The 15888-nt window shown below is 35.2% G+C and overlaps 1 protein-coding gene across 10 annotated transcripts in view; it reads left to right on the top strand.

Moving 5' to 3' along the window:
• Nucleotides 1–15888, top strand: part of AGTPBP1 (ATP/GTP binding protein 1) — a 138683-nt gene that overhangs the window by 55930 nt on the left and 66865 nt on the right. For 9 of the 10 annotated variants that reach the window (XM_036021798.1, XM_036021797.1, XM_036021799.1 and 6 more), the window contains 4 exons: nt 2215–2423; nt 3987–4164; nt 5783–5839; nt 14388–14485. In XM_036021798.1, the coding sequence (XP_035877691.1) occupies nt 2215–2423; nt 3987–4164; nt 5783–5839; nt 14388–14485 (542 nt within the window). The remainder of the gene's footprint in view (nt 1–2214; nt 2424–3986; nt 4165–5782; nt 5840–14387; nt 14486–15888) is intronic. The other variant, XM_028514370.2, reaches the window with a different exon arrangement.

Raw genomic sequence — 15888 nt, 5'->3', positions numbered from 1 at the left:
TCTTATTATGATATGATGCCTTTGAAGAATAATCATAATCATCTACAGTTCATGTTTTTTTCTCACCAAGATACTCAGTAACTCTATTTTAAATAAGTTTTATTAGCACCCCTGTTTTCATTGGTTGACTAACATTTATTTAACCACAATAACGTTTTAGTCCTAAAGAGCTGTACTATTGGCTTTCAGTTTTATTTTTCCCCAAAATTGTCTTTCTAGGGTAGAACAACATTTCCTTAAGTTTGAATGACCAGAGCTGTTTATTTGAATAGTAACAAATGACTAGTTGGTAAATCCGATATTTGGTAATGATTTATTAAATTTAAAAAATCACTTTAGGTATTAGTATTATATACTAGAGGCCTATTTTTAAGTGCACTAGGGTATTTTGGAGCACTTTTTGGGGTGAGGAGATAGAAGTTTACTTTAAAACAAGAATTGAACTATTGGAATAACCCTGAGAGAATATAAAGTATGTATACACAGTGCAGAAAGTAGGTACACGGTGCAGCTTAGTGACCATCGCCAGGGCGTTGGTTAGATGCTGCAGCGTAGAGGGAAACCCAAGTTGGATTTCAAGGTGTAACTGGAAAGGGAAGACAAGACACAGGCTGATTGTAAATTAGGTGTCCTGAACGCATGAGTAAAACACCCTTTAGTAAACTGTTGTAGTTGTGCTCAGTTGCAGATGGCTCTGTTCACTTCTCTTCAGGGGCACTCAGCACCTGCGTTTGAGTTATGGGCAGGTCTTTTTTATTTGAACTTCAATGAAAAGTTTCAGTATTCCTTATAAATGTAACTTAGGCTATTGGGAATTATGGTGGAGACAGAGTTTGTAACAGGAGTTACACTGATCATGTTTTTCGGAAAGATATTCATAGCTAGTAAGCTAAAGGCTTACATATTCTAACTGGTGTAAAGAAAGTATGTATGTTCATTTAAAATACATGAAACTATTGCCAGCCAAAATTACGGAACTGACATTGTAAATAGCCACAGCCTTAGCAAAACTAGCTCTGCTAGACACTATTAATAGAGGTTTCAAAACATTTACATAGGACCAACCGCTCCCCTTCCCCACCCTGGGAGTTTTTTCCAGCTCTTTAATGTACAAGCACACTTTCTGAGAGGGCATTAATAACGTTGATTTCACCGTCTTAAATTTTATGTTTTAGATATGTATTAGCATAGTTGGAAACTAGTATTTCTTCAAGGCAATTCAAAGCAGCAGAACTTGGCTGTTGCATCGTCTTAATGTCCACGTCATGAGGCAGGGGGTCATTTCATAGGTAAACTTAGATTAGGAAGCGACTGGTGTTTCTTTGTAACTGAACCACCTCAGATGGGTTGGTGTTCCACTTTCTTTTGCACTCTTATAATAGGTCGACCCGATGCGGGGCGGCTTAAGATGTTGTGATAGGATTCCCTTGCTGACAGCTTAATTAAATGCACCTATTTGGTTAATAATCTTAAATATTAGCAATTAAAAAATAATAAGTCAGCTTACTGGATTTCTGTTCATTCTGTCTCCCCCAAATTGACCATTTCTAAAAATCCCTTTAATATAGTTTCACTACATTAAAAAAATAATGATTAGAAAGCACCATCTTCTAATTACATAATGCTTCTTACATTTATTTACTAAAAAAGTTCTATAAGTATTTTTAACTAAGAATTATTATGGCATGGATATTTATGTAATTATGGAGGTAATTACAGTAATTAATTTTAATGGAAACACTAAGTTTATAATAGGAGCTACAATCCAATATAGTTAATCTCAGTGGAAACACAAAGTTTGTAATGGAAGTTACAATAATGGTAATGGCTTTTAACAAAATCCTATTCTCAGATAGTAAGTTAAAGGCTTATCCATTCAATTTATTGTAATCAAAGTCAGTGTATTCATAAGTTTTCAAATACATGAAAAGTTTTGTTGGTATTAACATTTAAAAGATGTAGCCCTAATTGCATTAAATATATTCCGTTTTTATTAACCACAAAACAATATATGGGCAGGTTTCTGGAAAATATAATTTACCATCTGGAACTTAGTTTGTTAGATAAAAATATTTAAATATATGGTTGCCATTTTTTGATAAAGTTCTTTTAAGAGTTCATTACAATATTGTGGTTATATTTTCAATTTGTTTATTCTACCACTTCCTCCTGTCACTTAAAAAAATATTCTTTCTCAATTTTCTTTTGTTAAAGAAACAAATGCCAGGAGAGCTGTAGACAGAGGATATGTCCAAGTCCTTTTAACAATTTATGTAGATTGGCACCGCCATGATAATCGGCACAGAAACATGCTCATTCGGAAAGGCATTTTACAGAGTTTAAAAAGTGTAACAAACATCAAGCTGGGAAGGAAAGCCTTTATTGATGCCAATGGGATGAAGATTCTCTATAACACTTCGCAGGTGAGGTTTTTTCTGTTTCTGTGATCACATATTAATAATATGATTTGGTTCTTAAGAAAACTTAGTATTTCTAAAAATACCCCAAAAGTATGATAAATATATTTAAAAAAATTGAAAACCAAGAGGCATAATCGTTTCTCATATGCAACCACAGGCTGAGTTGGAGAAAGTGCTGAGTGTGTATATCTGCAATGTGAGATTTTCCCACATAGGTAAGAGGAAGATGTATGAATGTATCCACTGGGCAGGAAGGGGTTCCATACAGCCACGTTTTCTAAGATGCGCAGTTGGCTATGTGTGTGTTTCCCTCATAAGGTATTTATGGATGTTTTACAATTGGTAATGCAATTCTGTTGATTGTGAGTGTTCTTCCTTCTGGATAGAGCATTCTCCCCCCTGTTTTCTTTATTACTACTTGTAGAGCATTTTAAAATGGAGAAGGGACAAAAGTGAAACCTGGAGTTAGGGTTCCTAGTTCTGTCTGCTATTCTAAGTATAGACCTTCTTGATGATATCTTCAGTGCGATTTGTTCTAGCCTCTGTAGAAGCCTGTCAGCTGTGGGGAGTGGGATGTGCAGTGCAGTCCTTTGTTTTTAAATTAGGCTGTACTTATTAGAAAGAAAACGGTCCTTGAAAATTCCAGCCAGTTATCCTGGTTGTGCCCACTTGATTTATACACGACTAATAATCTCTTTCTGCATGAGAGTAAAGACATAAGAACACACATTTTATGTTTACCCTTAGCTTCGTTTTTCTTATCAATCATATACACTTGTTTTTATTATTTCTAATATATGCAGCAATGGATGTTTGGTATATGAGGAAGAGTTGGGTGACTTTGGTTATGCCATTTAACATTTCTGAGCTTTAACTTCTCATCTATTTTGACAGACTAGATGTGAAGATTTGTATTGAAAATTTTACAGGATGTCAAAGTGCCATTTAAATGTCAGTTGTCAATGATAATAATAATAATAATAACAATAATAATAGTGTTATGATATAGTTTGAAGTCCCCTATGTATCAGCCCTTCACAAGATTAATTAGATACCAGGACAGCAAATTAAACTCTTAAAACCATGATATTTAGACTTTTTTTATAATTGAACAGCCAACTTATTAGAGGCGCTGTTGATGATAACTGATAAAATTCTGAGAAAAGTTCAGCCAAATGCATGTTCCTTTTTTGCTTCTTTTTTATTATCTTACTATCTTTCTCCCTTTTAAAAAACTTTGTGTGCTAGACTTGCTAAATACACCTAAGTTCTTCATGGATATTACTTAATACTTTGGTGACTTTTGGTACCAAAGATGGTATTGATTTCTGCTTAGTTAAAATGTTTAAGGAAAGGTACTACTAAATTTGCCACGTGAGGTTCTTACTTATAAAGAGAAACTTCTGAGTAGTTAAAGCTGCTTTATAATCATATTATGTTAAAATATCATTTTGTGACATTTTTCTCTTGAAAATTATTAATGTATTACTTTCTGAAATAATGTAAGTTTGGTTCAGTTATTTACTAAAGGCAAATTATTTATTTTTTTCTTTTCCTATAAAACAGGAATGTTTGGCAGTCAGGACACTTGATCCTCTTGTCAACACCTCCAGTCTGATAATGAGGAAGTGTTTCCCTAAAAATCGCCTTCCACTCCCAACGATTAAAAGTTGTTTCCACTTCCAGTTGCCTGTTATTCCTGTGGCTGGACCTGTGGCTCAGCTCTACAGCTTACCCCCTGAAGGTAGGACCACAGACGCACTGCTGGCTCTTCGTGGTGGCTGGGATTGTCTGACTCTTTTCTTTGTGTGTGTCCAACTCCCCAGCAAAAGAAGTCTTTAATGAACACAATAAACTTTCACATTATATTGTAGTTAATAAATATTTCTTTAAATATAAGAAATTGAGGGCTAGTAATTAAGGGAAGTAGTGTGGGATTTGTTACAAAAATGTAAGTGTGAACTGTGAAAAAATATAAGCATCACATAGGAACATAACTTGATAGTTCATACGAAATTTCAGAGTAGAAGAATGTAAACATTAGATGTTTGGGCTGACATTTTTAGCTTTTTCATGAGCTTCAGTTTTTTAAAGTTAAAAACACCTCTAATCAGCAAAAAACCCCCAACCTAATCACTAAGAATGTTGTGCTTAACATAAGAAATTATCAGAATTTGGCTGTTTGCCACTTTCCATGTAATACTGTAGATATGTAATAAAGGCAGTAAGAGTTTAAACTTTTTAATCTGGGGAAAAAGTAGAATTTTTAAAAAAATATCAAGGAAAATGGAAAAGAGGAAGTTGTCTAGCCTATTAATAGAATTTCTAAAGCATTTTCTTGTCACTTGATAACTTTAAAAAAAAATGAAGGTGCTTTATATTTAAAAGCAATTATTTAGAATAAGTGATTGAGGAGAATTAAGTAATTATAATTAGTTTTATTCTTGATAGAGATTTATTAATGGTAGTTATCACAGAGTACACATTTATGATTTTATTTTAAAATATTTAATTATCGAAGTACAAGTTTAGTCCACACAAAGTACAAGTTTAGTTTGCACAAAATATTAGAATGGATTATTCAGAAACTTCCTTTAAAAGGTTTAAAAGTCTAAGACTAAGTCTGGGACTTGAGTAAGATAGCTAAGTAAAAACAATGATTTTATTCCTTCTTTTAATTCTGTTTAAAGTTAAAAATATGGGAAAATCTAAAAACTACTGAATCTAAAAACTCGCATTCTTATGGAGCAAACATAGAACATGCAACAAACATTGTAGAGATATGAATAGATTAAGAAGAGTGTCAACCCTTACCCACTTTAATACGAAGTGCAGTATCTCTGACTCAGGTTGAGGTTCAATTAACACCTAATTTGGAGGGAAATAAAAAAGCAGTTGGAATCCCTTCCTGTCTGTATCTCAGTGTGGGATTATGGGGTTTAAGAGGTGATTCTAACTGGCAGAAAGCTGGTGAGACTTGGCTACGAGGTGGTAGGTAGTAACATTGGGAGGGGTAGTAACATTGGGAGGGAGGGAAGATGAACCTCCTTGTGTTCTTTATACAGTGTTTGGAATAATCACATGTACAGAGAAAGCTGACTTCTAGTGCAAAAAAATGATAGAGAGATGATGTTTTTTGAGGGCCTTTTTTCTGACTCATCTCTGACTTATGTAAAGATTCACTGAATTACAAAAGGGGATGTACATTGACTAACAAGCTTTTGTGACTAAGATGTAAGGGGAAGGTTCTGATAGCAACTGCATAGGTACAAAGAAAATGCCATCTTTCTGTTTTCTGTAATTTTCTCACATATCAGGCTTCATAACATTTATCAAAATTTTCATTTTTTTACCTTCCTCAGGACTGTTTTTTCTTTCTTCATTTTATCCTCAACATCCATTAGATTGCATGAGACATAGTAAGTGTGCATTTAACATTGGTTGATGATTGAATTGAATTGGCTTCAATACTTATTTCCTTGAATATCAAATGCCAAAAGATAGGCAGCATCTACAGAGATTTGGAAGAAGAGTTCCGACTCAAGATTTCCGAACCTTTATTACTCGTTCTCCATATGTAAAGGTGACATATTCTTAGATATGTAATGGTATGGAAGTATATTATCTAAGTACTCTTCCTGAAGTAATTACATGAAATAATACTCAATCCAGGCCAGTGATGAGTTAAGATGTCAAGAACACAGCAAGACATGGTAGCAGAGTAACTGTTCAGCATTACAGATTGTTAATTATGTAATACTAAATAGATCCTTAGACCTGGGATCTGTTAAATCTTAGGAATCCATAGATGGATTTCAGAGACTATGAATGCTACTTTGAGATTTTATGTAAATATATTTATGTTTTTTTTTTCTTGGAATTCTTGAAAGGGTCTATCACTCACTGCTAAAGAAAAGCAAGGACATTTCAAAGATGCACAGAATCCTAGAGTGCTAAATACGAAGCAAGAACAAGCAAATCAATTTTAGTAATAAGATGCCTAAGTGGATGAAATATTCCTATTAAAAAAAAGAAACTTTCAGATTGGGTTAAAAAACTAAATCTAAGTAGCTGATTCATACTGGAGGCTCTTAAAATATCTAAATGGAAAGCATGAAAGTAAACAGATTGGCAAATGTGTACCTGTTATTTCCAGTTCAAAAGAGTCGAGGAAGGCAGTATTACTACCATTCAAAATATAGGTACAGAATATGTTTAAAAGAGGACAGCAAAGATTATTTTAAATAAAGTAGATAGTAACAGATGTTCCTAATGCTCAAGGAAAGTTAGGAAGTTATTATGATTTTAATAATAAGCAGAAATTGGTAGAAACAATTTAGTGGGCGATTTTTAATTTACCTCTAACTTCTTGGCAAATTAAATAGAGGAGGTTCAGCCAATCCAAGTGGATACTAAAGATAACTCCTGTCACTGCATTTGAAAAATATGATTGAAATAAGTAAATATTAATTTTTAGGAAAATATGAATAGCTAAATGTACTAAAATAGTAAAAAATGTACAGGTGAACATGCAGTCAGGTTACCTTCAGCGAAGACACCAAATGCTGATGACTTTATAGATGAGCTCTCTCAACTTCCAAAAAAATTTTCTGCGCTTTATTTTCCAAAGCAAAGAAAAAAGAAACTAGCAAGATACTGAAATAAAAACCTGGTAGAATAACCTGAAACAACCTATAGATAATTGTCACTCATGAAGATAAGTATAAAAATCCTAAAATAATAGCAAATTGAACACTTTTCACATGTGTAGGACATCTTGACAATGTAAGGATTATTTTTAAGAAGGTAAGCTTATTGTAATACTGAGATTTTATTTAGTAAGATTGAGCATTACATCAAAGGAAGGAAACCAATGATATCTTAGTAAATGCCATGAAGAGATTTAATAAAAATTATTATTAGTTACAAATAAAATTTCTTTAGGAATCCAGAAATATTTCCCAAACAAGCTATCATCTAACTTAGATCAATAGCCGACATCACACGTAGTAGTGAATGTTACAGGATGCTCCTCTCAACCGTTGTTAGTGAACACCGTTTTGGAAGTTCTAGTCAAATAAGTAGGATGTGGAAAGGAGAGGCTGTAGTCATTTAAAGACCGAGGGAAAAGTAATTCGTGTCTGAAGGGTGTTAGTGTCTGTGTAGACAATACAAGCAAATCAACTATAAAACATATGTTAGACAAATACAAGTTCAGTAGATACTGTTTACAGGTTAAATGAATAAAATTCAGTAGCTTTTCTGTTAGTGTGTTTTCTCATATCAACAAAAACCAGTTATAAAACAAAGGGAAAGTAAATCACATTTATAGGAGCAAAGCAACAACAAAATTAATCCCTTGGAATATGCTTTCTAAAACCTTACAGAAAGTGCTGACTCACTCTTGTTATATTATACAGAAAGAGTAAAATTTTTTTTTAAAGATTTTATTTATTTACTTTTAGAGAGGGAAGGGAGGGAGATAGAGAGAGAGAAACATCAATGTGCAGTTGCTGGGGGCCATGGCCTGCAACCCAGGCACGCACCCTGACTGGGAATCGAACCTGTGACACTTTGGTTCACAGTCCACCCTTAATCCACTGAGCTATGCCAGCGAGGGCCCAGAGAGAGTAAAATTTATCTAACTAGTTTCCTGTTGATAAACATTTGAGTTTTCCCCTCTATTTTTGTTTTTAGTATAAAGGAGCCAAGAATATTTTGAAAACTAACAGCAAGGAATGATTTGTATTCCTTGATTTTAATTCTATAATTAGGCTATAATAATTATTTATTGGAAATTGTACATGAATAGATCATTAGAATAGAGAGAAAGGTCTCAGATGCCTGAAACCATATGGCATTTCACATCTCGGGTATAAATACCAGAGAAAAATAACATAGAAAGGAAAATATTTAAAGGTTTTATTAAAAATTAAAACATATTTTGCCTGTGATGCTGAATTGCATTTCCCCTTCTCCCTATCCAGGCAGTCCTCCTTCTTGTTTGCAATAGGCTTTTCTTAGTCAATTCCTTTCTTTTTTTTTCCTAGCAGTTCTTTCTCCAAATGTCATTTCTTCCCTCACTTGTCCGTGACTGACTGCTGCAACTACATTGGCATAAATAGACCATGGCTACTATGTACAATATGAACACTTGTTTTTTTGCTCTCTACTTCTGAACAAATTTGCATAAACTTAGTAACTATATCAGTTAGGATAGCCTGAGTTGTTGTTACAGAATGACTCAATATAGTACAGTAGTCATTCAAGCAACAAAAGTACTAACATACATTTTTATAGCACATGCCCTTTGCCTGGCACAGTACATATATAATTCCTTTAATGCTTGCAAGAACACTGTGAGTGGGTATCTGTGTCCATTTTATAGGTGAGGAAAATGAGACACAGTTAACTGAGGTAACTTGCTCAAGGTCAAATAGCTAGTAAGTGTAGGAGTCCAGTATTTGATTTAGGTATTTTGCCTCCAGAGCCTCTTTACTACACTGCAACAAGATAGAAGGGGCAGTAGGTCTCTTCTCTACTAGGCCATCAAAGGAAAGCGGGTTCTTTTTGTTTTTACCATCTCCCATGGTGCATGTACATGTGGAAAATGGTGATGACAGAAAATTGAGAGAGAAAATTTTTTTGAAGTACATGACCCAGAAGTGGTATTTACCATTGTGCCTCACCTACCATTGGCCAAAAATTGGTCATATGACTGCATCTACCAGAAGGGAGGCTGGAATCTGTAACATTTAGTTAAAACTCAGAGGTGCTGTTACTGAAAGGAAAGAGCAGAGGGCAGGTAGGCGAGGAGTGGGGAAGAGTTAATATTCTTTGCTAAAATAAGTCATACCGGAAATGGAAGTCAAAAAGAGTTTAAAGAAAGGGTTGTCAACAAGACGGGGGTACTCCCAACACTTGCCTCCCTCACAAATACCACAACAAAAAAACTCCAACCAGCTATACATTGATGAAAATATCTTAGGGATAGCTCTGGACTACAGAGAAGAAACAAACATTAAAAACCCTGCAGAGCTCAGAAACTGAGGACCACCACACAGAAAAGTATGGGAAGTATTTTATCTACATCACCCTGTGCCTGTGCCCAGAGCAGCTCAGCACTGGGATGGGGTGGGGCCGCCGGTCTCCTCAGAGGATTTTTATCTCATGAGGAAAAGGGGCACAGGAAAACCCTGGCAAGGCTCACTGCTGTGGACATTTGTAGCCTTTGCTACCACATCTCTCAGGTCTTCACTAAAGCTGGTCCCAGCTGATGGAACTGTCCCAGCTGCTGTCTTTACTCACTGGAAGAGGAACTCTCGTTGCTGTTGCATCTCCTCTTGACTGGAGTCACTGCAGTGAGCCCCAGAGACCCAGACCCTTTTTCCCAAGAGATCTGCACACTCCTGCACCCCAGACACCAATGCCACTGCTGCAGCAAGTGCACCTGTGTCCCAGGACCCAGATGCTGTGGTAGTTTTCATGCTCCTGAGTCCAGGCCCCCATGAACTCCTTTTATGATAAAAGCTCAACAAATTAGGTGTAGAAGGAATGGTCCTCATTATAATAACAGTGTATGTGACAGCCCCACAGCTAGCATAATACTCAGTGGTGAAAAGCTAAAAGCCTTTCTTGCAAGATCAGGAACATGACCAGAATGTCCACTTTTGCTATTTCTATTTAATGTAATTCTGAATATCCTAGTTATAGCAGTTACACTAGAAAAGGAAATAAAAGGCATCCACATTGGACAGGAAGAAATAAATGATCTTTGTAGATGATGTGGTCTTTTAGGAAACCCTAAAATCTGCACCAAAATTAGGTAAAACTAATGAATTCAGTAAAATCAGGATACAAAATCATTATACAAGTCAGTTGCATTTCTACACACTAATGATGAACTATCTGAAAGAAGTTAAGAGTGTAATCACATTTACAGTAGCACCAAAAACAATAAAATAATAAGTTTTACCATGGGGTTGAAACACTGGTACACGGAAAACTGTGAGGTCATGATGGAAGAGATTGGGAAGCACACAAACAAGTGGAAAGAGAGCCATGTTCTTGGATAGAAGAATTAGTGTGAAAATGTTCCCACTGCCCAAGGGGATCTGCAGATTCAGTGCAATTTCTGTAAAAATCCAATGGCTTTTTCCCCCCACAAAATGGGGTCTAATCAACAAACAGGTATAAATGACCCATGTGCATGGACAACAGGGTGGGGATTGATGGTGGAGGGGGAAGTTGGCCAGGGCAGAGGAGAGCAGTGAGGGGAAACTGGGACAACTGTAATAGAACAACAATAAAGAAAAAGAAAGAAAAATATAAAGAAATTTATAATTTGTATGAAACCACAAAAAGTTCCAAATAGCCTAGGCAATCTTGAGAAAGAAGAACAAAAAGCTGGAGGCATCACAGTTCTTGATTTCAAACTATTATAAAGCTTTAGTAATCAAAGCAGTATGGCATTCAAATACAGCAGGCACATAGACCATGGAACAGAACAGAATAGAACCCAGATACAAACCCACTCACATAGTCAACTAATTTTTGATACGGGCATCACAAACACAATAGGGAAAAAGCAGTCTTCTTAATAAATGGTTTTGGGAAAACTAGATAGCCACATGAAAAAGAGTGGAACTGTATCACTATTTTATACCACTCACACAATTTAACTTGAAATGGATCGAACATTTTAAAAGATCTAAAACTAAAACTTCTAGAAGAAAACCTAGGAAAAAGATTCTTGACATTGGTCTTGGCAATGATTTCTTGGTTAAGACACTAAAAGCACTGGCAGTAGACTAAAATAAACAAATGGGACTATTCAAACTAAAAAGATTCATTCAGCACAGCAAGGGAAACAATACAATGTTTGTAAACCATATATCGGATAAGGGGCTAATGTCCAAAATACATAAATAACTCATACAGCTGACTAGTACAAAAGCAAATAATCCAATTTAAAAATGGGCAAATGATCTGAATAGACATTTTCTCAAAGTGCACAAACATCTGATAGATACATGAAAAGGTGCTTATCATCACCAGTCAGGGAAATACAAATCAAAACAGTGATTAGAATGGCTGCTGTGAAACAGGAGAGCAAATACTGGCAACAATGTGGAGGAAATGGAGCTCTTATAATTACTGGTGGGAATGTAAATTGGTAGCGCAAATATGGAAAAACAGCATGTAATTCCTTAAAAAATTAAAAATAGACCTACTTACATGGTCCAGCAGTCACATTCCTGGGTATGTATTCAAAAAAAGTCAAAATCATCTTGAAGAAGTGTCTGCACACCCATGCTCACTGCAGCACTGTTCACAGTAGTGAAGGTCTGTAAACAATCTAAGTCCTTCGATGGATGGATGAATATAGAAAAGATTGTATCTGTATCTATCTCTGTGTCTATAGCTGTGTCTGTATATAAGTATGTATATGTGGTAGATATGTATGTGAACGTTATTCAGCAATAAAAAATAAGGAGTTTCTGCCATTTGCAACAGCATGGGTGAATCTGGAGGGCATTATGCTGAAGTGAAATATGCCATACAGAGAAAGACAGATACTGTATGTTAGTACTTACTTGTATGTGGAACCTTAAAAAGAACAATAACTGATTCATAGAAACAGAACAGAATGTCAGGTGCTGGGAGCTGGGGGAGTGGTAAAAGGGGCAGTGAGGCCAAAAGGTACAAAATTTTTAGTCTTAAGAAGATTAAATTTTGAGGTTCTAAAGTACCAGTATGGTGACTATAGTTAATAACCTGGTACTTTATACCTGGAAGTTTCTGAGAGCAATTTTTTAAAAAAATTAAAAAACAATTTCAATTGCAGTTTATATTCAATATCATCTTGTATTGGTTTCAGGTATACAGCATAGTGGTTAGAAAATCATATAGTTTAGGAAGTGGTCATCTGATGAACCCACCTGCCACCATATGTAGTCATTACAGTATTATTGACTGTATTCACTGTGGTTTGTTTACTTTACATGCCTGCGACTATTAGGTGATTACCAATTTGCACTTCTTAATCCCTTTATTTTCGCTCAGTCCCCCACCCCCCTCCACTCTGGCAGCCATCAGTATGTTCTTTACATCTGTGAGTCTGTTTGTATTTTATTTATTATTTATTTATTTTCTGCATGTAAGTGAGATCATGTGGCATTTGTCTTCCTCTGTCTGACTTCATTCATTTGGCATAATACCTTCTAGGTGTATCCATCTGTTGCAAATGGTAAGATTTCTTTCTTTTGTATGATTGAGTAATATTCCATTGTATATATGTACCACAACTTTATATATCCTCTCATCTATTGATGGGCACTTAGATAGCTTCCTGAGAGTAAATCTTAAGCACTCACACACGCACACGCACACACACGCACACACACACACGTAGACACACAAAGTGTTCACAGTGTTAACTAGTTGAGGGGATGCATGTGTTAATTATCTTTTTCTCGATAATCATTTTACAATGCATATGTGTGTCAAATCATCACTTGCACATTTTAAATATATACAATTATATTTATCAGTTATCTCTCAATAAAGTTAAAAAAAGTTTAGAAACATGCCCTTTTAAAATATTCCCTACTTTTTAAAAAATAATTTATTTTTAGTTTTAGAGAGAGGGGAAGGGAGGGAGAAAGAGATGGAGGGAAACATCAGTGTGTGGTTGCCTCTTGCACGCCCCCTGCTGAGGACCTGACCCGCAACTTAGGCATGTGCCCTGACTGGAAATAGAACCGGTGACCCTTAGGTTCACAGGCCAGGGCTCAGTCCACTGAGCCACACCAGCCAGGGCTAGTGTCTACTTTTTTTAATTAAAGCACACAGTTATTTACTCCGGTGCTCTCAGAATGACTCCTCTACTCTTCTTTCCTCGTCTTGCCCACATCCATGGTCCTCATGTCCTTTTTCATTCTCTTCCCTGAGTTTTTCTCTAATGCATATTCATTCTGCATCCCCATTACTCTTTTCCTTTTATTAACTGGTCTCCCTCCACATATGTGCTCCCTCTCTCACACCTGCCAAAGTGATCTTTTGAAAAACGTAAGTTGAATTAATTCATTCTCCTCTTCAAAATCCTCAGTGTTTGTCTTCTGTGAGTTAAAAGTCTAAACTACTTGTCTTACTATATTCATTTTCTCATTCCTATTTACCTCTCATAGTCCTTTCCCAAGCATACAAGTTAAGTCATGTTTGACTTATTTCCCAAAGACATCATCTAAATTATTTTAGCATTGTTTCTTTTTTTAAATTCACACTATCCACCCTTATGTTCACCTAGAAAGCTGCTGTACGTTCTTCAAGTTACTGCTTCATTATTACCTGTATTGTGAAATGATCACTGAGGACGCCTTGGCCCTAGGCCATTTGCAGTTAGTTTATTCCATCCCTTGCTTTCCCATAGCATTTTTAAGTATATGCCTCATTAATGTGTATCTTTTTAAATGTAATTATTTATTTACTCTCTTCTGCTTTTTAACCTCATGAGCTCCCTAAGAGCAGGGACTGTATTCACAGATCTTTCAAAAAGTCCCCAGCAGACAGCACAGTGCATGGCACATGGTAGTCGCTGACACAATAAATGGGAAGTGGATTCTAAAAGGGGTGAAATGAGTTGTTCAGATTTAGCATAAATAGGAAACAGATGTTTCATTCAGGCTGTTGAAACATAAGACGTTATTAAATTTTAGAAACAAAACAGTAAAAAACTCATTCATTTTTACAGTGCTTTCCTAAATTTTAAAGCACTTTCACTGTATCTCAGGTTTTTCAACAACTGGGACAGCCTTATCGATACTTTAAATAAGATGTCATTGAATTTTCCTTTGGTAGTTGAAATACACATATTTGCATGTAAATAGAAACATTCTCCCTTTGGATGTGCATGTTGTAGAATGCTTACCTCTGACCTACTTACTTATAGCACATTTTGTATCACAGTGGATGACGTAGTAGATGAAAGTGATGACAATGATGATACTGATTTAGAAGCTGAAAATGAAACTGAAAATGAGGATGACCTAGATCACAATTTTAAGGTTAGTATAATTTTCTGTCTTCAGTCAACTTAGTAAATTGTATACACAGTTGTAAAACAAAGATTAGCTACATGGATGTAGCTAATGATAGGTTAATTTGTCCTGTCCACATCTTTTTATCATGGCTGACTGTGGACAGTAAACTACTGAAAGAGAAAATAATGTTGCTTTGAATGCATCGGTCTTTGAAAAAGGCCAACGCATTCTTTCCTCACTGTGCCTGTTTTATAGGTAAATTCATCGTTTTAATATTAAAAGAGTTTTTATCTGTATATTAATATAAAATAATAAAGATTATATTTATATGAATTATCAATGAAGATGTAGAAAGTGAAAAAGCACTTTAAAGTACCAATTACAATAGCACCAAACCATTAATGACTTAAGTATGTATCTTATATAATATATCTAAAAATTTATATCTTGACTATCACAAAACACTGACTAAAGAAATCATAGCTGATCTGAAGAAATGGGTAGATATAACCTGTTTATGGATTGGGAGACTTAATACTACTTACCGGTAAATTCTTTTTTTTTTCCCAAAGTGGAGAGCCACCCTTATAAGGCTGTATTTTCAAAAAGTAATATTGAATGTTGGTCTAGTATGGCTGGAGGAAATAATGCCTCTGTAAGTGTTCTGTTTTGAAAGCATTGTCTACTTTATTAGGTGTTAATCAAGAAAATTAAATATTTTTGATTCATCAATGCATTATTTAAGATACATGAAATTACATATTCATGTAATAATAATTACACAATAATGATACAGTAATTAAGATGATACTCTTTAAGTAAAGACAGTCTGTATTATTTGTGGTGGGGGTGGGAATTATTTTATTGGTTATACAAAGAATAGCTAAATTCCTGAATATGAAATAAGAGAAATACATAGTATATTTTTCTTTTTAAATTACTTATTAATGGGAAATGTGTAAATATAGTTAGGTACATGTATATAAAAGAATTTTAAAGATTGAAACATGGTAGAACAAGGTAGAGAAATAAATAACTGTGGTAGTAAGATAAATGCAAAATTAAAAACCAATACCAACGGAAAATTATTAAGTGGTATAATTATCTCTCTTTAGCCACCAGTGAAGGAGGTAATGAGTTGGCATTTGTGTGAGGGCCAGGGTTGTTGAGGGCCCTAGAGAGCAGCTTGGGTAGCAGGTAAACCGACGCTCATCTTACTTTAATTAGCTCCTTGAACAGGTAGAGGCCACGTTGCTCCTGGACACCTAACTCTGTTTCTCTGAGGTCATACTTCTCCTTTAAACTTACCTCCTTCTTTCCCAAAGGGTCATGGAGCTCATTTCTGGCTGTGGTTCCATCCCTTTTCTTTTCCCTGAAAAACAGAGTGAATGGTGCCACTGAGCTTGTCTAAGGGCACTTTACTGACC

This window comes from Phyllostomus discolor, chromosome 3, assembly GCF_004126475.2.
Source record: "Phyllostomus discolor isolate MPI-MPIP mPhyDis1 chromosome 3, mPhyDis1.pri.v3, whole genome shotgun sequence".
Classification (NCBI taxonomy): Eukaryota; Metazoa; Chordata; class Mammalia; order Chiroptera; family Phyllostomidae; genus Phyllostomus; species Phyllostomus discolor.
The sequence above is the reverse complement of the archived record's forward strand: the minus strand, read 5'-3'. Positions and strand labels throughout refer to the sequence as shown.